Below are 26,479 nucleotides of genomic sequence, written 5' to 3'. Positions count from 1 at the left end.
ATTAAATAGGTATAACAATATATAGTTAAATAGCAATATGTTCTTTAAAAGGTATTTTTAAAAACTTGAGAGATTAACGAAAAATGTTTATGGCGTTCCTTGAACAAGGTGGGAGTGTTCGAAAAAAGTAAACACTGTACAATCATTTTTGTGGCATAGCTATTTGTTTACATGGCATCCAGAGTTCAGATAAAGATATATGTATGTGCACTTTTATTTATATATACGCACTCACGCTGTTTGTTTACTTTCGATAAAGAGACTGCAGTGAGTAAGGAAATGACTTGATAATGGGTGCACTGGATACCCCGCGATTCCCCTCCATTCCATACTCGTAAGTACTCCGAGTCGGACCCCAAGAGCTCCCCATATCAATTTTAGTTTGTTTAGGTTCGATTGCGTCTTCGGTTTGTTTATAAAAAGCGTTTTTTTTCGATTTTTTTATTATTATTGCTTTGGGTGGAAGTTGCTGGAAATGTTTAGCTCTTATTTGCTCATTTCGCCGCCAGTTTGTCTGGCGAGGGACCCCCATTTGTGGTTCCAGGCAACCCATTGCGTTTTTGCTTTTACGATTTACTTCAACGGAATTTTGTAGATGTGGTGATTAAGTGAATAGCACTAGTTAACAAGTAAAATAAAAAATTAAGTAGGGCAAGCAAGATTACCTTAAGATGTGTTTAATCATTGATTTAAGGGCTTACGGAAAAAGCTTGATTTTAGTTGGTTTTTGTGTTTAACTTTTTATTTACCTGAACATCTTTGGAAAACATGTTGTTGGTGTGTATGATAACAGCACTTAAATTCCGAACTGTCTCAAACTCGAATATGATTTCAACTGGACGCCCGAGCAAAGTGTCGTTTCGCCAGCCAATCCATTCGTAACCTGACAAAGTGTTACAATTTTCAAAAGAATTGAACTTTAAAATGCTTCGACAATCGTACCTTTGCCAAGGCCATTAATATCGGCTCGAAAGTTGTCCTTGCCCCGCTGACCATCAACAAGTTGGCCCAAACCGTTGACATAATGATCACCCTCCTCGTATCCATCGTAGGTTTTGTCCGACAGATCGATGTCCATGCCCCTCTGCATGCCCTTGGGAATACTGTACGATACAATTCCCTCTGCAAAAGGGAAATAAATATATTTTAATAAAAATATATAAATATTCGCAGAAAATTAATGCTCAGATTATCATTTTACGGGAATTGAAAGTGTACTTTCCCATCGCCAAACTTAATTTTTGAACTAGTACTTTTAGTCTTCGGACTCGTAATAATTTATTTTCTGTCCGACTTTCATTACATTGCAGCTAAGGCCTCAGGCCACGAGTAAGATCGAATGGGGCGATATAGGGGTCAGGGGTTCCAGGTTCCTATGGTGTGGGAGTGGGGTCGGGGTTGGGGGCATAACTCATGGCAAGCGAATGGGCACCTACCTTCCCAGGCACAGCCGACGATCTCGGCGCGCAGGCAGACGGTGCGATCGTACTGGCTGTAGGGATAGAGTCGCACCTTGGACGCAAAGACGCTGGGCTGGAGCACGTTCTCCACCTCGCTGTAGGTGTTTATGTTGCCGGGCAGCACCTGGAACGAGAGAAGGGAGTTGGGGCCCAATTGGGGCAGGCATTACAAATGGGTGGCTGGCATGTGGTGTGTAGGTGGCAACCTGATCGCCAAAATACTATCATGAGCAGGCGAAATAAAAACAAAAGCGCTAAAATTGATTTCACATTGCTGGCAGCCAGCAAATCGATGGAACGGGTTCGAGTTCGCTTTCCAGCCGCGACACCTACGCAATTTTCTCAACTCCTCCACTTGCCAGTAATTCGCACGTAAATTGATTCGCTTAAAGATTCAATATCTTCAACACACTCTCCGCTCGAACCCAAGTCCCCAGATGGTTCAGATGGTTATCTACACTTGCCCCGGCCTGCTCATGATTAATGTGTGAATGGACAAAGCATAGAGTATCTTCGCAAACAGACTTTTTCTCACAGAGATCCTATTTGTTTAATGGTTTATTCCGATATAAACTCACTTTGGAGTAAACTAAAACTGTGAGTTATTTTTGCGAATTGCCTTTTCCACACCATAGTTTGATTTCCTGCTTTTATAAGTGCCTTCAGCTCACCTCTTTGCCTTGGAGGCTCCTCCATCGAATCCATTTCTTGAGGCCCGGCCTCCAGTACTCAATCACATAGGCTTCGGTATACTCCTGGCCCTGCCCCTTGCCAAAGCGACCCTGGGTTCGTATGGCACTGACCAGGTGGACACCTAGCAGGTCGACTTGCAGGTACTCCGTCAGACCACGAGATACCATGTGCTTGGGACACCAAGCGCCTCCGTTGTTGTCTATCTTAAGTCTGAAACGATAGGGAGGTATTAAAGTGAGAAAAACATTTCTCAAACACAATATACTTATATAAAAGTTATACACAACTATCTGCTTCATTAGTGAATGTTCGTCAAATGTATGTATGTTTGGTGTCGGTGGTCTGTGAGTGCCGTAACTTTTATTCACAAAACTGCAAGCATATACTGCATTATAGATACATATATACTATATACACACAGTTTACTTCATTCCTTTCGTGACCTACATTCTGTTCACTCGGAACAGCTGGATTATATTCAGTATGCATTTTTTTGTCACATGCTTCGTGTGGCATATTTTTTTGCAGCCACTGTTGGCCGCTCTTCATACGCTATTTTACGTTAATCGCGGCTTACAGCGCCCCAAGTCAGGACACCATAGGGCGAATTCGTAACCAAACGCCCGAAAGGATCTCCCCTCTACGTAAAAAGTCAAAAAATTCAACGATGCCAAGCTGACACAGCGAACCATTCCCAATCCTGCCCAAGGTAACCCCCTCCCCCCATTACACCAACTCCACATATTTGCTGAAGGAGCGGAGCACGACGTGTTTTCCAACATTAATATCAATTTGGTAGTCATAAATCCCGCGGAGAGTGTCCTGGGAACTGTGCCATGGCATAAGGTGAAGGCGGCAAACATGGCTTTTGCCACTGAGTTACTTTCGCACACACATTGGCTGTAACGACCAAAAGTACGTAACCATACAATAATGGTATAATACTCTATAAACCATGATATGGTAGAAATTATGGCACTTTCTTATCCCTAACCAGACAAAGGTTTTTTTTAAATATTTGTTTGTATATTACACAAAATTATTGTATTGTAGGGTATATAATGACCCTGTATTAAACGGATTTTTACTCCGCGCGATACTCTGCGCTGCTTATTACCGTTAACATATGGGTCACCTGGGATAGCATTTAGCATAATTTTCATGACAACGAAACTGTGGGGCTCGAAAAAGAGAACTAAAAATTCCAAACGCAAACATTTTCTCAATGCGCATTTATAAATTGGCCAAATGATGTCTTGAGTTTCTGAGCTCCCGAAAGTCTCGCTAATATAATGCAAGGCTCAAATTCGTGACCCAGAATTGAAGTTAGCACAGCAAAAAATAAACAAGAAGTATATACACACAAGCAAAAATGAGGAAAAGTTGAGCCGAGTAAGAAAGTTTCCGTCTGAAAAGGTTAAGAACTTCTGAAATACAGTAAATCTTTATAATAGTTAATATAATTCGACTGGTTTTAAGCTAGAAAAAGAAACTTAAGCTTAGGAATGGTTAGGCTCTTTTCGCTCAGTGTATCTATTGCTTGTTATGCAGCTAAAAATGCCAGCTATATTTCGTTTGGGCCAGCTTACATTGCATTTCGGGCAAGGAGATCCTTTTATTAGCTTCGTTTCGAAGGAGCACTAACGAGGCCGACAGCTCCACTCATTTATTGCGTCACATTATTTAATACCCGAAAACTATTCCCGAGAGGACGGAGAAACGAGTCCGGAAAATGCCGTGCGAAAATGTGTTTTTCACTCAACCTGCCGCTGCTGTGCTGTGGTTTCGCTTTACGGAAAATTGTTGCATACTTTGCAAGCGGAGCCCAGGATACACGGCGCGTTATGGTCAAGTCAGCAGAGGAAAAACCCCGCCGAGGGAAACCCTGAACCCGAGCAGCAACATCTGGAGCAAGTTTTATTTAGGCAAGAGCCACTAAAAAATGCCATAAAAGGTCGGCGGCTATCGCATAACTGCAGCGCACACGATGTTAGTGCCCCCCGAAACACCTGGCTTCTACACCACCACCCCCCCCCCCCCCCAAACCCACTAAACAGACTAAGTGGCAAAAGTTGCATTTACACACGGTCGCTAACTGGGTCTGCTACCACCTTATGTGGCTTAGCAGCCAGCAACTAGACCGATCCATGTATTCGCAACACATCCGGAGATGAAGATACACAGATACAATTACGGGTAACTGGAAGGTGGTAACTGGTAACTGGTAACTGGGTCCGCCTCGGTGGAAACTAGTCGGGTAATGGAGGAGCTCTGCTCGTTATTCCTAATCCTCGGGGAGTTAAATACTATATGTTAAGTGGGTCAAATCGGGTATCCAGAACTGCTTGGATATGCTGCGTGGAATTTACCATGGAAAACATTATTACTCTTAACTTAAGTATTTGCAATACCAAGTACGAATAATGCTGTATCATAGTAATAACAATTCCGTTTTCCAACGAAAAGTAATTGAAATGAAATAAACAAGCAGAACATTTTTTAAATTCTCCCAGCAAAATATTTAAGCTTCTTACCAACAGAGTTATTTTCCCTGGCTGAGTGCCGAATGCAAGTATTGCAAAAATGTTGTAAGTTCAAAATGAAACAGATTTCTGCTCGTCGTAAGGCGTACATATGTGCAAACTACAGGTTATGGCCGCAAAACGGGAAGAATTTCAAGTGAAATTCTTTAAAAACTAGCTGTAACCATTTTTGAATACGGCATGCGTTTTGGTTCATCTCATGCTGACTTATAATACTGGTAGATATATATGAAGAATGCGAGGAAATGTCGGGCTTATAGAATTGAATTGAGCAAATTTGAAGAACCTCAATGCTATTTTTGTTAATTAATTTGAAAGACTGTTACTGAAACTCAACTTCCAGCATTTTTCCCTGTATTTTTCAGCACGGTTCAATGTCAATCTATCGCTTTTTGCTAGGTGACGAGGCTTTCCTCCGCCCACTTAAGTAGGTGGAAACAAGCTATTAAAGGCAGCTGGCGCTCATTTGAGGCTAAAAATTAATTTGTTAAAGGATTGCCCCTCAGTTCTTTGACTGCCTCAACACTTCGAGCTTACCAAAATATTTTACCAACTGAGCAGAGAAGAAAGGAGAAAAAATTTTAATTAAAAACTCGACGATGCTCGGTTGTTTCCACTGCCAGTCGCTAGACGAGGCGTCATTGTTTTGGCAAGGGTTTTTGGGGTTTTGGGGGCTTTTGGGGCTGGTGGAGAAAGTTGGGCGAGAGAGTCGTCTTTATGACAATCGTAAAAAATAATTTTTAGTAGCTTACGAGCTGTTCGCTGAAAGAATTGTTGACTTGGCATTTTAATTGCATGAAGTGCCATTAAAAGCGCCGAACGAAGGAATTGGAAATTAAATGAAAAATAAATAGGAGGGGAACCGACATCCCCCGTAAGCATCTTACACACTTGTTGAGGCATATTGAAAACGCAAATATTTTACAGAGCCCGGTTCAGTTTTTCCACCCGCCGCCCACAGGTGAAGTGAAGGACACAATGGGATAGACATACTCATACGAAATGTACATGGGTGCCACTGAACTCTCCAACCCCCAAAATTTTTGAAGCAACCCTTCCCTTGTTGGAGACTATTAAATGGGCTTTGATGGGGCGCATATGTTGGATAGGTTTTTCCGGTGGAAAAACAAAATTTAAGCAGCTTACGTTTGGTCCTCAAAGCAAAAGTTATGTTGCCAAGGGGATAGCAGGAGAACTTTTGAGAGCCCCAGCTGCTGGAAATCTGCTTTGCTTTTCAGTGGAAACCTTATCCCGCTTCTAGGTGCAAACTTTAAGTCCTCTCCTGCATAAATTCCACAAATCTCAGACTTATTAGAAGTCCTTAGGCGGAATAACAAAAAAGCAAATGAACCCGAGCAGCCCAAAAAGAAATAAATTCGATGTGGGGTTTTGGGGATGAAGCCCAAGAATGGTCTGACTTAGATAAGTGCTGCATAATAAAAATGTATTTTGCCCATTTATGCTAAACATTCGGTAATAAGAAATGTGCTTAGGTTATTCGACGAGCAGGAATTTCTACTAATTTCATAAGTGGCACAGCATATCATGCTTCTAATTCAATTATGTTTATATCCTTCTCTTTGTCTAAAACTTATAAAACCCTTTCACAAAACTGTCTTTGTAGTATATTCGCAGAGCTTAAGTCTTGTGGTAAGACCAGCTCTCAAGGATTCCGTAGCTGGAAAAAAAATGCAAACATTACCAAATGTGTCTTGACCTGATTATGTGCTCAGCATTTTTGATGGATTTGGCTGTGTTCATATTTAGTTAGTTAATTAAATGCATTTTCATAAACTGTGTCATTTTAGTGTTTCAATGCATGTTATGACCGAAGTGTAGTATTTTTCCACCATATTCTCGGTCAACCTCCTCCGCTCGCCCGCTCACCCACAGTTTTCCTCAGCCGTAACCCACATTAGAAGGATGGAAGGCATGGCATATATTGTATGTATGTAGGTGTATATCTTCCCTCTTGCAGAGAATAATGGCTTTTGTGTTATGCTTTTATGATTGAAGTGAAAACAAAGGGGGGCTGCGGGGGCGTATGGAAGGTGTCCTCAACCCTTGCACGTCACAAATTGCAAACGAAATGGAGGCCAACTACAAGAGCAGCAAACATATTGTCGTTCGCCTCTGTGTGTGTGTGTGTGTGTGGGTTTGCGAGTGTATCGATTTTCTTTTTGGCCATAAAACGCTAATGGCCGACTCCTCGTCGACCCAAGCATCCCTCCCGGCCACGTCCCGGCCCTCTGGCTCTCCCGGCCGCTTTTTCCGTTTCCACGGAAGCCACTGTCGCCATTTTACTTTTCATATTTTCCATTGAACTTTAAGCCGACATCTCCTTTTATGCTGGCTGTTGCTGGCTGCCTCGGCGCCTGAGGCTATATTGTCATCTTTTCCGTGGTAGCCTGGTAGTTCTGCGTGTTTGCCATTTTTTCCTTCGCTTTTCCTAAGCTTTCGCCCTGCAATTTCCACTTGACACAATGGCACACAAAATGCAAAACTCCGCACCCGCCGCCCCACCCACTGCCACTTGGATTCTACCACTTTCCTCGACCAGCTCACCACTTTTGAAGTGTTGTCTGCCGACTCCTAAAGCGTTCCCGACGTGCATTTGTATTGTTTGCTTTTCCTCGCATTTTCCTTTTCCTTTGCCTTTCCCGTTTCATTTTCCTTCGGTGGCGAAGAAGAGTTGTCCTCTGCATGTCATTTCCCATTTTCTGCCCATTTACTTGGCCGGCATTTTGGCAGCTGTTTTCCAGCATTGCAAGTCAGCTTTGGCTGATTCTCTCTTGCGGTTCTGCCTTGTTTTCCTGCCGCTTTCCTAAGCCATTATTGTCGGCCGCAATAGCTGTGACAAAGCCGCCACCCACTTTCTTCAGCTTCTTCTGTCGCAGTCTGCAGGCGGCCAACTACCAAAGTGGCTCATTACACAGCCCACAGTCCCGTCCTTCAAATGGCTTCCTTTGGTCATTGTCGCCTGTGCGGTTATGACATTTGCCTAAAATGCGCCTGACTAAATTTAAATGTCCCTGTACATAGTGCAGCGCTAAAGGACTTTTCGAAAACGCATTGTTGTCTCAGCACAACCACTTTTCTGCTGATAGCATAGATAATTCAATTACTCACACCTAACTGCGCTACTTCAAAAGCATGCTTTGTGTATCTGTCTGTAAAGAAGTATCAGTTCTGGCAAAGCCTTGTTAATTAACTGCTAAAAGTACTTTATAACTACTAGATGTTTGTGTTTACACATAATATTTTTTATAAGGTTCATTATGATATAATGTGGTGTTACAAAAAATAGATACATAATGTATCTTTTAAGCCATATGATCTTTTGTATATGTCTTCTGCTAGATACAAGTAGCATTTAAAACCAAAGACAATAGAATAACCTATATCCAATAACCAATAATCTAGGGTCTTTGTTAAAACCATCGTTTCCCATTAAACGCATTATTCTTACTCCGCCATAAATGTGTTCCTGGTCCATCTCCAAGCAAACTTTATTGGCGGCCAGCGAAACTAGTGATCTCTGAAGCAGCAAATTGTGTGGTGCGCATGCGTAACCAGCAGCCTCAAAGGAACGAGGCTGCTTAATGGCAAATAGCCAGGCCAAATAGCCATGCCGTGTTTGCCCCCAGTAATTGAAAGGCAAACAGAAGCTGCAGACTGCGTAAGCACGACTCCCAGTCTTCCGGGTGATCCGTTGGACAACTCAATACGCCTTCCAGTCTTCGGACTGTGGTGTTTACCCTGCCTAGGCGCTCTTAACTCTACGACCTCAGATGTGTTAGCAGAAGATTTCACTCCACCAATATATACACAATATACTGCAACATCACAAGCGAAACTAAGTGATCCGTCGCAATGGCCAGACAGGTGGAAGGCGGCAAAGGGCGTGGTTCTCCCACACAGTTGCAGCTTCTTGTCTATTTTTATTTGGTCAACAGAATTGTTTGATTTTCGGGTGCCGCGACCGAATGGTTACTTTACAAATACCTATTTAAACAGCTGCAGACGCGGTGCCCTACCGACGAACTTTCGTTTACTTGTTCATGAGGGCACAAGTTTTTATTGGAAAGAGGCTTTAATGGACACAAGCGGAAAAATGTGGGAAATTGCTATTGTTAGAAATAAGAGTGGAACTCCAGGGTGCGGTAAGTAAGAACAATTCAATTTCTGCAGTTTTGTCGAAATGAGAATTTTATTATGCTTAGAAAAATAGTAACTTTACTCATACGATAATGAAATAAATTGAGTCGGAAAAGCTGCTTTTTACATTCTGTTACATACTGTATTATAAGCGTGCCACAAGCAAACATTTTCATAAAAAACCGACGTCAATTCCCGATAAAATCCATAAAAAGGACATTTTGAATGCCGAGAATCGACAATGGAGAATCGGTTAATTGGACTCGTGACTGGCACGCTGTCTTCTCTAGCACACAGCCGTCTAGTGTACTCCGCCCAGATGCACGCACACCAGCAATCAATTCAATCGGGCGGACATTAAGCAGCAGTGTTGCTGGGAATGAGGCGAAAAACCAAATCAAACATTAATGCAATAAAATGGAAAACGCGTTAACAGCAATTGCTTCAGTGGCCAACTTTGGCAGCCGGCAGCCGGCTGCCAGCACATCGCAATCAGTGCCTAGTCCACGCAGGAGCCGAACTTTGGGGGATTGGAATTGGGATTGGGGCTGGCACTGGGAATGGCAATGGAAATGGGGCCTAAAAGCAAGCTGCGCCGAGAGCCGAAAGCGAAAATCAATGCCACTGACAGGCGAAACCCCACAAAAGCGACTAAGTGAGCGACAGGACGACCGCCGTCGAGTGAGCAACAATGGAAGGTGAATTTGATAAGTGGGTGGCTGGGCGACGGGGCGTATGCGTGTTTTCGTGGGAGTGGCACACCCATTTGTTGCGGCCCAGCTACATAACTGACTTTCGCACACAGCCAGAAGCAGCGTCTAATGCGACAATTAGGGCGGTGGTTTTTGGGGGGGGCGTTGGGCCACCGGCACAAAGGATGGGAGCTCAAAGGTGTATCCAATTCTCGGGGTGGGAACTTTCATCCGTATACAGTCAAAATACCATAACTTAGAACTTGATCTGGATTTCCTTTTGCCATCTTACCACCAGAATTCATACAATTTTAAAACCATATTCGTTCATAAAGAATAATAAATAAAAGCAAATTATTTTAATGAAGAAACACAAGAGTGTTTAAGAGTGTTAGTCGACACAATTGACAGTTACAAGTAAATGCCAAAATTGAATTTACCAAAGTCAAAATATTGATTCCCTTAACACAAAAAGACATTACAAACTCGCAGCAATTTTTACTAGTGTGGTTTGCTCCGATGGCATTTCGTTCCTCGCCATTAGTTTATCGAATCTCGGAATGTTTTGCCCACATTGTTTTTTCCTCGCCTGTCGGCAGATCCAATCATCATCCCTCGTAGCCCCCATTTCCACTGACGGTCCCAAGTCCCACCGATGTCTGGAATCCCTTAATGTGTTAATGTGCTTTTTATGTTACAAATGAGTCAATTTTTATGATTTAAGGCCTGTATTCGCTCCTTTTGCCTCATCGAATTCGAGTTTTGATAACGGTTTGGCATTTCTGTGCGCTGAGCATCGCTCTCAATCACTGGCCTCGAGTAGCAGAAAGTTTCCCTGCCCTACATATTTCATTAGAAATAAATTGCTTATTGAATTATTTATATCATTTTATTCAATTTCCCCACAGCCGCACATAATGTCAAAGCATCCGTGGCATTGACGAGGATACTTAAATTGATACTCCTAAGGGGCGATTTCAATTTCTTTTCGTTGAACTTTCTTAAAACGTGTATACGTAACATTAAATCCTTTAATTTTTTATGTATTAATATAGGCCACTTTTCGCTTGTAAACGAATACCCCAAACCATCAAAGGTTTTCAAACTCCCAACCTCGACTTGCCTTAAATTGCTTCAATTATCCTTTGCCTACCTCTTCGCAGGACCTCTCTCCACCATTCAAGCGATAGAATCTATTAAAGTGTAGCCTACATTCAGGCGATGGAAATTATGGGTCGAATCGCCTGTCAAAAATATATGTCCAAAATTTATGCCGAACACATACATATGCATGTGCATACACACGCAAGTGGCTGATGCGTGATAATGTGAGGAAGCGAGTGCAGGGGAGTCGCATATTTTCCCAAAAAGACATCCATCAAAATTCACGCATGGCCATTCCATGCATCCACAAACATGGCGAATGCCGCACATTGTCATTTCCCAGACGTGAAAGTGAAAAAAAATAGTGGCATATATTGGCAAATATAGGCACACAGCAAACCGCCGGCGAGGGAAAGTAAAACTAAATTAGGCAAAGAGTTTTCGGTCACGAGAGGCTCATAAAGAACGGCGATGGCATAATTTGCACTATGCCTTAGTTTCGCCTTTGTTTCTCGAATTGGAGCTCAAAATGTAGGCTAGCAAGGTAATAAGTTTCATCGACTCCGGTGGTTCTCCCAAGTGGCCGAAAAGCACGATATAAATCTTGTCGAAACGGAACTTAAAGACCAACTTTGGCCGCTTGAATGTGGAAAACAAAGTTTTTCATTTATCATACAAGAAAGTGAATTTCCATGCATTCCTGCCCCCTCTCCACATTCACCCTTTCCCGCTGGTTTTTGTGTCTCATGTGGAGCCACCTTTTCCATTTGTAATAAAATTCATATGACTTTGGCGCATCTTAACCAAAAACCCAACTCGAAGACGGTCGAGGGCATCATTAGGCTCGGGCACGCACACATTTGTGCACCGCAAGAAATTAATTAATCAAAACTACATAAATAATTGTAAATTAATTTAAGCCAAAAATTAAACATATTTTTTTAGACTTATTTTAGTTTTAATATTACTAAAGCTTAAAATTTATATTGAATCTTATGCCAATGATAACCTTTTCTCCCAGTGTACTTACTCCAATCGCACGGCAATTTCTTCCCAGCAGAGGGCGCCACATGCAAAACGCCATGTGTGACATTTTTACTACCAAACATTTGTTTTGCGCACCGGAGCTGCTGCCCCTATTGCCCGTACAAAGTACATACCTCCATATACATATGTGCACAGGGTTGTTAGGGGGCGGGGAAATGGGAATGTTGGTTTGGGGCGAGTTGGGGCTTGCGAAAATGAAAATAAAGGGGGAGTGGTTAAGGGGGGGGGGGCAGTCAACACGTACCAGGGCACCGTGGTCGCCTGCCTGTCGTTTGCCTGTCGCTGGCCGCTTTTCTGTTGACTTTGCATAATTTTATTGCTTTTCTTTTATTTTTATGCGAGGTCTTCTTTTTCCCGCTCAGCCCCACAAACACCCACCCACCCACATGCCGTGCCCGCAGGCGACATTGACATTATAATCAATATTTCTGTTACTCCACTCATACACTGTTTGTTTGCTCATGGATCAGTTGTAGCGTTTGCTTAAATTTTATGACTGCGCTGTCTGTAACTGTCGTTACGGAGATGCCTCATACTTTGCTGTTTCAATTTTTGATTTCATATACATATTTCCTTGGCTGTTATAGTATCAGCTATTTATTAAAAATATACCCTACTTCAAAGTATAGAATTATTAAATTATATAGGGGCTAACTAGATTCTTTGAAATGTATGAAACAATTAGTCCTATAAAGTACATAATATGTACTACATATGGCCATGTCCGTTTGTCCGTCCGTATAAACTTTGAGATCAGATGTGAAAGAGATTCAAGATAAGAGGGAAGGATTTTTAGCTCCATACAACTTCACTTATGCGCTATCAATAGCCGATTTCTAGTAGGAACAGGAAACTTAAAGAGTTTGTATTTCGTATTTTTTTCCCAAATATTAATCCAAAAGTTTTTTTTAATGGCTTGTTTTATTTCCGAGATTCGTTTGCCTTGTTGAGTTCGACTTTGTGAATATTCCGCGGCTCTTTGTCTTGTATCTACATTCTGAAGACGATTTTAGTGCTCGTAAAAATGTTTACAGAGATGTTGTTGGAAGAGTTTATAGCCCAGCACAGCATTATGGATTTGATGGCTGGGATATTCTGTGTGCGTGGTCAGCCCTTGACTTTCTAAATAATTACCAGGATATTTTTGTACCTCTGTGTCAAGCTTCAACGGATTGAGATAAATCAGGAACGCACTTTCCCACTCTTTATAGCGAGCAAATAAATGTCAGCGAAATATAATGTGGCCATAAGTTGTATCATTATTCTCGATGTGGATGTAAATTTTCTGCACATGTTTCTGTTCGACTTGTTGTTGCTGCTGCTCTGATGTATTTTAATTTATGTCATTGTGTGTTTGGTGTTTCTGTTGTTTTTCTTTCTTTTTTTTTTGTGTCACAAGCGACATAAAGGCATTTAAACACGCCATTAAATAATTCATAATAATAATGTTCATGTACACGCAGGAAACGAGAGAATGTCTTATGTGTGTGTGTGTGTGTGTGCACATTACACATTATACAAACCCACAGGCACACTCGTATTCGTCATATTATGAGTCAAATTTAATGGATGTTTATCATTTTCAGGCAGCATCAGAGACACGTGTGTGCCATGATATAGGGGCCAGATTGGGGAGCTTAGCTTACCTGGCATGCTGTGGTCCCACATTTCCCATATCATGGGCCGAACTGGCCGTTATTTGAAAGTCGGCGATGGCGCCAGACTCCATGCCCAAGGCCTGTTTGCAGGTTCCTGTGAAAAGCAAAAGAAAATCTGGTCAAAAAAGATGAGAAATTACAACTAATTAAAGAACGAGATATTCAATCAAGGAGATATTCAACAAAGCAGTGGAATTCCGTAATTGGAAAACAAATCAAGAGACCTTTCCCTATGCGTAAATTAATTGCCGAATGCCGCGGACAAAGCTCGGGAAATTGGAAGCGATACTATGCTGCTATCATTTCAGCAACTCAATTTTCACTCGCCATCAATCTGTGAGAGGGAATGAAAAGCGCAATTATCATCACGGCTCCAAGAATGATGGGGCCCCGCCCCCCTTATCACCTCCTCCCACCAGCCAAGGGACCGCGATGGGGTCATGAATAGGTCGTTGAGACATCGCAGACATCATCATCATCGTCATCCCCTCGGCTCGGTGCAAGTTGTTGCTGCTTCCACAAAATATCGAGAATATTATCATTCTGTGAATAATTAGATGCAATCACTCAGTGCTTAAGCACCATAAGTCAAAGCTGAGCACCGACCCGGCGCACCAGACAAGGGTTAGGCCCACTCCCACTCTCATTCCCAATTCCATTCCCACTCGTCCACTCCCACCGAGAATGCTGCTTTGGAGGCGGTCAATCGCGCCATCTGCAGATATGGATATGGATACCCATGCTCGAAGTGACCCTTTTCTTAGTTTCTTCTCGAAGAAGATCCCAAGACTGCGAGGGCTGCTCAGATAGTTTTGGAAAATGGGATGCTAGACAAAAACAGGAAATATTCAAAAATGATTGATACACAGCTGAACTTTATACAAACAGCTTTTGAATGAAAAACTGTATTATTCGGCACTATAAAAAACATTTCGCGCCACGCTTACTGATAAACAAATTGGTTTCATTATCGCAGCGAGTGAAGTCAACAAATATTCATCTATTTCGCTCGCATTGCCCTCGTAATGTTTACTTACATAAACAATATTTATGTGTTCAATGCTTCCAGAGCATGGTTTTTCTGTTTACTTATTTAGCCCATTCTTTCTGCAGTTCTGAAAACTCATTTGTTGAGAACGCAATAGCTTAATTATGCACAGACGGCCAAAGTTGGCAGTAGATGTTGCAATCAGTCAACTTCTACTATTTGGAACCTCCCTCAATATTAACATAAATAAATTATTTTTAATTATTGAAAAACATACAAAACTCTTACAACTGGCGGGAAATGCAGAAACTGTGGCACTAAGTGTGCTGTGCGTAATTGATGGATGATCTCGATTTGGATTCCAGCATATCCATTATAACAATGGACCGACCACTCTACAGCATTTTCCGTCTCCGGAGGACGGATGATGATTGCCAGGCAAGTGGAAAAAGTATGCCAACTCAAAGGCGACGGCCTGGCAAATGCTTGGTGGCTTTGAGCATGTTATATTTGGCCGAATAAACAAAGGTGGCGAGACCCCGGGAAAACATCTCCCTGGGAGGAAACTATTTTGCGAAACTTTGACGGCGAAATGCAGAGCTGCAAAGTGAAAAGTAAACAAAGCTTAACGCACAGTGGTTCGCAATCGGAAAATAATTGTTTAAAGTTTTTAGCATGCAAGCAAGTATGATCAAATCAGTACATTGTGCACTCTTTTGTGCTTAAATAACTTAGTTACAGGCTATCTGCTCTGTCATATAAGATACACCAAGTTCTGAGACTTTGGTAACCTTTCAGAGACTTTAAACTTATAAACTAACGACGACTATAAACTACGACTTTTACTCATTTGCAGATTTATAGCTAATCAATTTGTTAAAAATAAATATTAGGAAAATATCTAAAGAATATTAGCCCAGTGTGCGGCGTTGGAACTCCAATTGTTGCTGCTGGAAAAGTTTTGAGCAGAATAAATTGCACAAAATTTAATTAACTGCACTTGAGTGCGCTGCCCGGCCGCTCGCTCGTGCTGCTGCTTCTTCTTCCCCCTGTCCGCTGCAGTTACGCGTGTGTGCGATAATCATAATTCAAAGTTCCCAGTTTGGCCAGGCGGGCGGGCAAAACAACACAAACAAAGGAAAACACCGCGAAACTTTATGAAATTGAAAATTACACAATTTTACAGTTCAATGCAGGGCGAAAGGATCCTTCCCTGGGGGGAGGACCAAAGGTCCTGATACGTACTATACATATGTGCGTAAGCTAAGCCCTGAAAATTGCTGACAAACACAGCGTATACACTTTCATCTCTGCAGCTGCGGTGAGTGCGAAAATGGAAAATCTAGCTGCAAACTCAGTTATGAAAGCGTTTTCCGTGGGATCAAAATCGTCTACTGAGCCTTAACCACTTCACTGGTTTTGCGGAACTCAACTATCTGTTGGAATGTTGATTTTGGCAAAGTGGCATTCTACGATCGCAGAATGCAGGGTATTCAGCCGCCGCCACTTCAGTGAATTGGCGCATGTTTGAGTTACATGCCCACAAAGGCAGTGGGAAAAGTTTCCTGGGCGGCCGAAACAGCGTGGAAATAGCGAGCAAAACGCGCCAGAAACGCGCTTAATGACGCGTATCTGCTGGCGCTCATAAACAACAAAAGCAACAGGGCGTGCTTTATGACCAGGTTTCTACCGCCCAACCCCCCAACCAATCCACACTTCATACCATCCCACTGGCCAAACAGAACTTTTGGCCACGGCCTGTTGAAGCTGAAAGTAAGCTGAAGCTGAAACTGAAATGGGGATTCAAGAACTGTGTAAACAAATTACGCACGTATTTTAATTGGCTTTCAATTGGGGACGACGAGCGGGTGTATCTTATGAATGCAATTAAAAGGTAGCTAACCATACAACGCCGAAACGAATGAGCTGTGAAAAATGGCTGGCCAAGTGACAACCCTATTATTCGCCAAATTAAACAAAACAAGAAGGGTGTAGCTACATTTGGCAATACCCTTTGTATATTTATAAAAAAAAAACTGAAGTATCTTATACAAACTACATATTGTCAGATACGTGATGCATACCATGATACAAACTAATTATCCGACTGTCCTATCGCAGTTACATAAAAAATCCTTCCCACTTTGTTGCTGCTCTCACTTGGGCAAAATATGTTTCCATTTGTAAATTAATTCATTTGTAGCTAATTAAATTCCGATCGATCATCATTTAATAAAGTTTTTCCAAGCGCCACAAGTATCTTTTTTTTTTTGCGCACTCCTTTCCTACAGCTGCACTTTAATTTCCAGCCAGCAGCTGTGGTTAAGTGTCGTATTTACTTTTGATTACCATCGAAAGTCCCAGCTACCGGCACTTTAAATGGTGATTTTATGGTGCTGTGGAATCGCCTCCGAGCTCGGGCCAAATTACATGCATTCCCGTAGTTTCGCGTTCAATTTATTGTGCTGGCCACTGTTTCTGGCAACACAACATCTAATACCCATTCATATCAGGTTTTCAGCCCGAGTTTTTCAGCACCAGATAAAGGGGGAAGTCGGGACGAGGTATTAACTTGTTCGAACGCAAGACACTTCGCTGTTAGAAGGTAAAAGTGGGACACGCTGCGCATTTTGCAAATCGCTTGGAAAATGTATTCCAAATTTTTACTGGCTAAAAGAAGAGATTAGTGCTCTGCAAAAATCAAATGGAATTGTTGAGCTTATAAAGAAATATAATTCGATATTGGTCTGTTGTAAAACTGCATCCAAAGCACGTTTTATCTGAATGAAATTGTTAGCTTAACAAAACTTAAGCTAAAAATAGTACTCCTTTTTCCCAATATAATCCAATGTACATATCATTTATCTGGGCAGACACCACTTGACCTCCAATATGCTAACTGTCGCACATTTATCATGTAAACCCATGGGCTTATTGAAGGATGGAGGTTCTGGGCATTCGATCCATGGGCCAGTTTTCAACGCACATTTCAAAACGATTTATACGACCATTTAAACGGTCTGGGCCTTAGCATTATCAATTTAAATAATTTAAATACAGTGTAAAGCCAGCTCGGCAACTTGGTCGAAAGGGGACCAATGTGGTTCGGAGTAATTTTTTATTCGCTGCAAAGCGATTCGAAAAACGTTTCAACGTGCCCACGGTCAAATGAAATATGGCAGTCACTTGTCGGTATTTACGTATCGCAAAATATGTGTGTTCAACAGCAGACAACTACATATATCTACGGATACAGATATACAGATACAGCAACGCATACAGATAGAGATACAGATACAGATACAGATAGACGAAATGGTAGTGCAGCGAAATACAAGCTTAAGAACCATAAAATTCAAATCCCATTTCCTAAGTATAATTACAAGCTAAAGTTAAAGTAAAAATGAGATTTCAGGCATAAATATTTTTGAGTGTGTGCTGCTATCTGGATGCTGGGCCATATATATTGTTGCCGCCTTCCAAATGCTGAAAACAAGTTGACGGCTCACAGCAACCAGATAATTTGTTATGCTCGCCAGACGAGAAGGAAAAAAAAATAAAAACAAAGCCCCTTCAGAGGGACCACACACGCACAGGTGAGCGGCGTATCTTGTAGATATTGTATATAGTCGGTCCGGGTCTCGGCCAATCAGCAATGGTAATGAGCAGCAACAGCCGCCGAGGAGCAGTTGTGTCCGAGCGACCAAAGATGCAGTCATCTATCAAAAGAGCCGCCGTGGAGCTTCGATTTAGCATCCATCTCCATCTCGCCAGCTCCATACGACTGTGCGCCCCGCCCCACGCCCATTTATCCCTGACCAGAGCCCCATCCACTCCGGCTGATGACCAACCTCATGTTTATTAATGACGTCGCCGGGCCGGAGTCTACGGATCAATGGCGCTTTGCGTAAATTTTCCGTAATTGGTTGTGGTCGAGTGGGTGCCGGGTGGTTCTCAGGTCTCTGGTCTCCGGTCTCCGGTCTTTGGACGGACCACTTCCTTGGCCCAACAATTATTAGTTACGGTTTTGTGTTATTGGTAAATACTTGAGCAGCCGGCGCTGGCGAGTAGAACGAGGAGCAGGAGCAGGAGCAGCCGTTTGGCTGCGGGATCATGACCCTTTCCGTTTTGCGGTTGATTGATTTCCATGTTGATTGCTAAATGCAAATGCAGTTGTATCGGTGCCGGTGCACTTGGAGTTGTAGTTGTAGTTCTGCTCTCAACTCGAAATTCCCTGAATACACAATGCATTTGGATCGGAGATCTGGCCATATGGCCATGTAGCTTAACCCATGCATATGCGATGTAAAATTTGGTCACGAATTTCTTCCACTTTCGAAGCTGTCTTCGTTACGTGCCGAAAATACATTTTAATATATTTCAACATTTTCATGTGACTCTTTTTGTCGAAATGCACAAATTGTATTTCATGGGAAGTGCACACATTGCAACGTACATTTCCCATTGATAGTAACAGGTGAACGACAAATATCAGTTTTGCAAGGACATTTTTCCTAGTAAGAATGCTATTTTCTAAAGCGTTTGCTTTACAATAAGATATTTCTATACTAGATGGCATATTTCTTAAAAAAAGATAATAGTTTTAAAAATTTAATATTTAAAATTAAAACATGCAAATAGGTCTCGACTGTACTCACCGATTGGCATTTCCGCCAGCAGCCCATTGGATCCTACGGCAGCTGGTGTTTCCGGCGTTCCGACTGCTGTGCCCATTCCAAATCGGTTGGCCAATAAAATCAAAGTCAGTGTCAGCCAACATAAAGTTTTACTGTTATTAACACCATGACGCTTAATGCGGCAATAACTTTTTAAATAATTTGTTGCAGGGCGCCGCGACTCGTGCCCCTCGCCCCCTTGACTCTCCACGAGTGCTGGAACTCCAATTGTGGGCGAACATTCGCTCCGTGAATAAATTGAATTCGATTCTTGTAACTTTATTGCAGGCATTTTGATTTCTCGTATTTTCCTCTCTCGTTTTTCACACGTTGGCCATTTTTTTTTTTATGTTCAGGCTCTGAAAGAGAAGATGTGTATAGAAATTAAGGTAAATTCTAGAGCAGAATTGCTGGAATTGCGCAGCTTAATCGCTGGCACTTTAAGTATGCCAGCCATGCGAGGCCCCTGCCACCCTAAATACATCATTGTCAGCAAATTAATGTGACGTGACCTTGCAAACTGTCGCGTTTTTGTCACATGACAGCACAATGGTGGCAAAGGAGGCGGCAGGATTTCCAGGGCTGAGCCAGCACAAATTTATGTAAAACGTCAGACGCACTCAAGGGACCGAAACTCCCTACGTTCCCCTCCCAGCGGATTCGCTTCCCTCGGCAAGATGCCAAAACGTGTCAAAATAAAAAAAAAAGCAAAACAAAAACAGCGCGAAAAACTGAGCAAAAGTGGCGTACACAGCCGCCGAAGGAGGAGTTTCTCAGGGGTCTGGGTCTCCCCCTCTTTTTTTGCCCTTTTGCAGCCGGAAATAGAACCACTGCCCCCCATCCCTACTAACGTAAACTAGCAAGGCGTTAAAATTGTAAGAAACTTTGGTACAAGACGATTATCTAAAGTATGACTTTTTACTGCCTCTCCTGTTCTCGATTCCAATATCTTGTAAACCTTTTGCAACTGCAGCTTCATTTAAACTATAATATTTCATTGGCTTAACTAACAAAAACACATCGTTAAGCAGTTTAAGCCAAACTATTTGTCCTTGCCCCAACTTTCCCGCCGAATTCTTACTTAAATGGGGACAAACGCTATAAGCAAACTTCTAGGTCTGACAGTTTTAATTTTCTTAAACAGTCCCAAGGGGGAAAGATCAAAAGGCTCCATCAAACAGAAATAAAATTTTTCACAGGCATTTCGCCGACGCAAAAATGCACTCGAGCAATTAATAAAATGTGAAATGAAAACGGCAGATGAAAAGTTGGGGGAGTTTTGCCAGATGATGACAATGATGACGGTGGGGAAGGTATGGAGCGGTATGGGGCGGAAAAACTGGCGCCCACACTTCCTTTCATATGCGAAACGAAAAATTTTACGCCAACTTGACAGTGGAAGTGGCAGCAAAGTTGCAAATGTGCCGCAATTCAGCTGCTGTTGTGCTGTTTGCCTGTTTTGCTGTTGGTATCGCTGCTTTCTGGTTTTCGTCGCCAAAGTCGCCAAAAATAAAAGGCATACACTTTTTTTTTTTCTTTTTTTACCAACAATACCACTTGAGCACACAGCGAGTGGAGCAGCAGTAGTGCAGTGCTCCTAGTCGCAGTCGCAGTCGCCGCCGTGGTCGTGCATAGTTTTTATGGCCACAGGGCGGCCTTTTAACGCCAACTTTGCAGCTCCCCAACTCCCCACCAATCCACCGCCTTCTCGTGGCAGTTGCAGTGGGGCAACCGTGGCAGCTGGTCGGTGATGTGGACTCCAGTTGGAGTCGCAAATGGTCTGGCCCGCGGTCTGGAAATTTCTGTTTTTTGCCCGGTAGCTGTTGCCACAGCGAATGCCAATTTGCATGTGACGAAAGCGAAGGAGAACAACTTGCTTGCGAGGCGCCTCGATTCGAGTGATCCACATTGTTGATGACCCGCCGATCTGACCCAGAGGTCAGATGTTAAACGGAAGGTACAGCAGATGGGAGTATCAATTCAAAGTCAAACCGATGTTACTCTTGATGCAAAGCTAATAAAACTAATAACTAATGAATAATCATTGCCCAGCTCTTCAAATGTTTTATTAAAGTATTAAAGTCAAAGTAGTATATTTTCCCTTGAAATGCCCTTTCAGTTTATTATTTGTGTGGGTTATATATGTATATATTTCACAGCTTTTTAAGCGTTTCCGTCTATCCCATTCATATTTTTTGCCTCAGTGCACTCATCCAGCGTTTTCCCTGCTCCTTCTGCCTCCTTCCCAAATCGTCTGGATCTACTTATTTCCCACATAAAATATCCATAACATTACCCACAATTGCCATGCAATTTTAGGACCGCAGAAAGTTAAAAAATTGTCCCACCAGCGTTCCCCGCTTTTTGGGGCCTTCATAATGTTATTGTTGCGAATGCCGTCGCCCGACGCCCACAAAGGGCAAATTAAAAAATGGTTTAAATGGTTTGTGTCTATTAATTTTTCCAAGCTTTCCTTTTTCGCCGGTTTTGGCGTTGCCGCCGTCGGCGACGTCGGCAACATGTGTTGCATGTGGCAATTAAATGGTGGAGACACAGCAACATCCACGGGCCAAATGGATAGAGAAAAAAACTCAACTGCACTGCTGAGGGGCTGGGAACGTAGGGAAAGTGTAATAATTTACGCGTTGTGCCTGGCAAGGCAAATAAAACTCAACTTTTTAGTGACTCACTTGGCGGCGGATGGAAATTCGTTCGTTGTTCGGCGGAGTGCGAAAATAATGCGAGCAACTAGGTACTTGCAACTTGCATTTTGGGGGGGAGTTTTTGGAAATCGGCGATACGATGGCATAGAAAACCACATGAATGGCGTGATGGGAAGTCTGGCCATCTTTTGTCCGCAACAGATTGCAGAATGCATTACCCGTCTGGCTTGGCTTTAATGAATTCACAACTTAACATTACTCAGAATGAGGAAAACCTTTTAATATCTTCAATAGCAATTTGCCGCTTAACAAAGAAACTTCTGGGTCTCAAATTAAAACATGCTAGTAAAATTCCTTTCCATTTAGTGTTCAGACACACAAAAGCCTTCAGTTGGCCGAATAGCGCTATTATGGCCTTAGCCCTAGAGCTTTTCCATTTACGGAGTCATAAACATAAATCATCGGAGGGCGGTGGAAGCGAAACTTTCGCTTAGCAAAACGAGAAATTCCCAGAGCCATAATTTTTCAATGTCTCCGACACCGCATAATTGCAGCGCAATTTTGCCGTATTTAATTTCAATGTCTGGCAACCTTAACCTTCCCGAAAGTTGAGTTACAACGGCAAAAAGAACCGAAACCGGAAATGCAGGTGGTCAGTTTGGTGAAGTGTGGGGAAAGGGAAGAAGTGGAAGAAAAGGGAAAAAGACGCGACGAAGGCTTACAATTTATTTGTTCTTTTTTGGTGTTATACTATTTGGTTAGAAGACCTTTATTCATTCTGCAGAGTGATTTTGTACATCTACACCAAAATTAAAACAAATGAAAGTCTTTTGAAACTAGAGAACACATTTCAATAGACGTAAATTCCCATAAACAAACTAAATAAAAGCGTTTTATCTTTGGCCCATAATGAATTAGGGAATTACCTAGAAACAGCTAAACACGAATCTTTACTCTTACTCACAATAAAATTTTCACTCAATGGCAGAAACATAAACCATCCGAAGGCCCCAGACAAATGCCAAATTGCCTCGTAGCCGAGAAGAAGTCATAAAGGCAACAACCTTTGCCCCGAGCCATCACAAATGAAAGAGATTCGCCGGAAGACTTCGGAAGAGCTTGCGAAATGGCCCACAGAAGGTGGGATTCTGCCATCCCGCCCACACAGACATACACACGCATCCCGCGGCGGAGACGGAGGAAACACAACTTTACAAGAAACACCTGTCCACATCCTCCCACCGAAACCGTGAAAACCCGCGAAGGAGGGGAGAAGTGGGTGGAGACGGGTGTAGCCGGGCTGCCAGTCTAGTTAGGAGGGGAATGGAGTCGGGCGAATTTGAAATAAAAATGCATAAATAAGAATGATGATGACGTGAAGGAGTGAGGAGGGTGGAGGAGGAGGGCGTGGAGATGACTGCAGCCAGAAATGATTTCAATATCAACACGAATGCCTTTCTGCGCGGTTGTAACTTAAAGAGTCATCATAATATTTTGAAATCAAAGCTGCACCATAAACCGGACTGGAGAATGGAGGTGGGTCTCTTTCCGGTCGCAGCTGGCGTTGACACTACCTCGATTGTCTTTCTGTTTTTCCTCATTTTCCTTCGTGTCTGAATGTCCGACCGAATAATGGGATTTCTTATTTCCTTTTTCGGGGCACGCCCCCTTGTCGGGGGGTGGGAATAAATCCTATTGGTTGGCAACGCCTATCTAATCATTTTCGTGTTGACACTTGACACTTGAAATAAAATGCTGAAATTGCAATGTCTTCATCTCGCTCGTTGGGTTTTTTTCCCAGCTTCCAGCATCTTAGATAAGTTTCATTTAAATTTTATGCGACTTGCCTATCTAGATTTTTAAATAGTTTGACTAGGCGCTAAATAAGTTGGCCTAGAAATGGGTATATTTAGGTTTTTTCGTGACTATTCAAGTTTTTGGAATAAAGATATCGTTTTAAAGTTGTAGAAGGTTTAAACTTTAATCGCCTGACCTGTATTTGAAATCTTACTCTACACCAAAAGTTCTTCTAGTGAAAGCAATAAACCATATCAGAATCTCAAATTGAAGGCACACTCTTAGAGGTTCTTCACCTTACGATCGTTTACCGCGATTAATGGTTCGTATAAACAAACCCAGTAGATACTACTAATCTCACCAGGTAAAGTAGTTTCACAAAGATTTCCAGTTAGTACTCATGCGATACTTTAGCTTGTGGCTTTTAATCAACACGCCTGTTAACGAGCTCGTGTCGATTGTACCTTGGACTCGGAAAGTTTATATTTTGTAATTTTTGAAAATAAATGATAAAACACTGATACTGATAAGAGATTTCCAAAGGCTGAAACAAAAGATACATTTTTCCGAACTCTCCATTTTCACTCAAGTCTTTAGCGCGCCATAATTTGATTTGTAGTTATTTAACGTGCTGCTGATCTGGCTGAGAGGCCAATAAATTATGAGCTCGCGAAAATCTTTTGCATCGAAACCGATGGGCGTTGGAGCATTGGGGCGTGGCATGCAAAGCAGAGTCCGCGCAAATGACGCATGAAAGCAAAATCAATAAGAGCACCGGGAAAATGCCAACTCAGACCCTTTCTGTGGTCGGTTCATTTCACAGGTCCTGTCCATTACCGGGGTAAAACACGCTTATTTAAGCAATAATTTCTTGGCTCACTTTTCCTTCTTGGCCAACGCCATCGCCTCAGTTTGCTCTTTTTTTTTTTGTTTTTGATTAATGGTCGTGTTCATAAAGTGACACATTGAAAATTGGAAAGCAAATCAAGCACAAAGAGCAACGCCAAAAAGTCGCTGGGCAAACGCATGAAATCAGCACAAAGTAAAAATAAATAAATAATGCCAGCGGGTTGGGTGGGTGTTTGGTGTGGGATAAGATGGCGCTAAAAGTGTAAAAACTTGGGACCGGGGCCTAAAGGTCGTCAAAGTAAAAAATTCGATAAATGAAAATGGACAGCAGCAGAAAGCAGGCGCTGCGCACGAATTGAAACGGAAATCCTTATTGAACTTGAGTGAGCCGAGGCTCCGTCTCCAAGGAAGGTCGAGTGGGTGGTGCTCCGTTCTTGCAGCGTTGGCAAAGCGGAAAAGCGTGCTGCCGAAAATGTACGCTGCTGAGTGGCACCACTCGGCACACTGGGAAAATCATCAGCTCATTTTCCGCCCTGAACCCGGATGATCTCCTCAACCCATTCCCATTCCTGCCCGGACACATTTTCTTCCAGTGTTTGCTCTGCTAAACAAGGCTGTCCAGCGCCGGAAGTGAATTGGCAGTGCGACAGGAGCACAGTGTGCCCGCACACAAACACACACAAACGCACACAGGCGCACAGAGGAAGCGCGCAGGAAATGGAGGGAAATGCCTTTTTCGATCTGGGATCACCAGTCGCAGCTGCGGCATGTAGTGCAAATGCTAGCTCAGCTTCAGCTGAGGGCCAAATGTATTTGCAGCTAACAGGGATTCGCAATTGGATTGTGATAAGCCATTTCGACTGGGCGGGGTCGGATGTCAGTGATATCAGTGCTGTGTTGCCAAACTTGTTACGAATAACCCTTTGTCATCAATCAAAATAAGTAACAATCCGCACAAATAAACAGCATGCTTTCACTTCTTAAATAACTTTAAGTTTATGTGCGTTATTGCTAGAAGTGTTAAATGCCTTCGATTTGCCTGTTGATTAAAGGTCGTGTCATGGCGAGGAACTCAACAGATTGCCCGGCAATTTTAGGGAATCCTTCACCTATCCCAATCTGCAGCCATTGGAGCATGAGGGAGATTAACACGACTGGATGCTGGCCGAAACCACAACAACTTTAATTAAGCTCAAAACGCAGCAGAGAGTTCTTCGGTCCCCCCGCATTGGCAAAGTCACCACAAAAACACTCGTCCTTCTGCGGCAAAAAGCTTTGCTTCGCCCACTATTTGAACTGGGGATGGTCCAGTTCCGTCTTAACTGTCAATTTACCTAAAAATGCTAGAGCAGATGCAAATTTGTGCCAGTGAGGTGGTACACGGGGCCGACTCCATCCTGCTGAGCCAGATGCAGTCTCTTTTGCCGTTTGTAGCCGTTTGTATTTGCCCGAACAGAGAGCTCCCCGCACAAAGCCCTCCTCCAGTGCCTCTAAAACTGGCGGACTGACCGCCTGTGGAAGCCCGTAGATTTCAGCATAACGAATTGGATTGTCACGGCAATCGATAAATGTTTGCACACAGGCCGTTCCAAATGTAGGCTAAGTGGCCGGAGCTGCGAGGCCTCAAGGATAACCACCCTCCAACTTGGACACCATTGGGTTTTAGGCTTTGATGGCCCAAATTATCTCACAACGTCCATTTAATGACGCCGCTTTGGCCCAAATCATTTTTAATAGGGGCTGCGTAATGCTTGGCCATCATGATGAGTTGATGAGTTTAAAGTGATGTAAATCTTTTTAAAGGATATAATAAGGAGGATGACGACCTCTTTTCTACAAAGGATACATACTGATTAGATAATGTTAGCTAGAAGTTAAAAATTAAAGCATATTTAAAAGTTATATTACCACAACCTTCAATGTCTTACGTAAATCTGAATACTGAGAACTCAGACTAGCTATCCTATAATTGTTGTGCAATTAATACTGTAGACCTTCTCATTGACAGAGAAGTAATTTAATTTAAGGCTGCACTGGCTCCTCAGTTAGTTAGTTCTCTATTAGCCAGTATTGAAAGCTCTAAATAAATTTCCATTCATTTCATAGAAAAGCCGATATGTACGAGTTGAAGACCAGACGGCACGACCAACA

The 26,479-nt window shown here is 42.6% G+C and overlaps 1 protein-coding gene and 1 long non-coding RNA gene across 4 annotated transcripts in view; one reads left to right on the top strand and one right to left on the bottom strand.

Moving 5' to 3' along the window:
• The window catches only part of Ddr (Discoidin domain receptor), a 70,344-nt gene that overhangs the window by 31,339 nt on the left and 12,526 nt on the right, over window positions 1-26,479 (bottom strand). For 2 of the 3 annotated variants that reach the window (NM_001298737.1, NM_001014474.4), the window contains exons 2-7: window positions 19,002-19,378; window positions 13,344-13,449; window positions 2,132-2,363; window positions 1,437-1,584; window positions 943-1,122; window positions 750-883 (exon numbers count right to left, since the gene is read on the bottom strand). In NM_001298737.1, coding sequence (NP_001285666.1) covers window positions 750-883; window positions 943-1,122; window positions 1,437-1,584; window positions 2,132-2,363; window positions 13,344-13,449; window positions 19,002-19,311 — 1,110 coding nt within the window. In that variant the 5' untranslated portion in view covers window positions 19,312-19,378. Of the gene's footprint in view, window positions 1-443; window positions 884-942; window positions 1,123-1,436; window positions 1,585-2,131; window positions 2,364-13,343; window positions 13,450-19,001; window positions 19,379-26,479 lie in introns of those variants that run through there. The other variant, NM_001169424.2, reaches the window with a different exon arrangement.
• lncRNA:CR46410 (long non-coding RNA:CR46410) lies at window positions 20,625-21,055 on the top strand. Its single transcript, NR_167820.1, has one exon. It is a non-coding gene; the product is annotated as a long non-coding RNA:CR46410 (long non-coding RNA).

Source organism: Drosophila melanogaster, chromosome 2L (genome assembly GCF_000001215.4).
Source record: "Drosophila melanogaster chromosome 2L".
Classification (NCBI taxonomy): domain Eukaryota; kingdom Metazoa; phylum Arthropoda; class Insecta; order Diptera; family Drosophilidae; genus Drosophila; species Drosophila melanogaster.
Note: the sequence above shows the minus strand (reverse complement) of the source record. Positions and strands in the feature narration are given on the sequence as shown.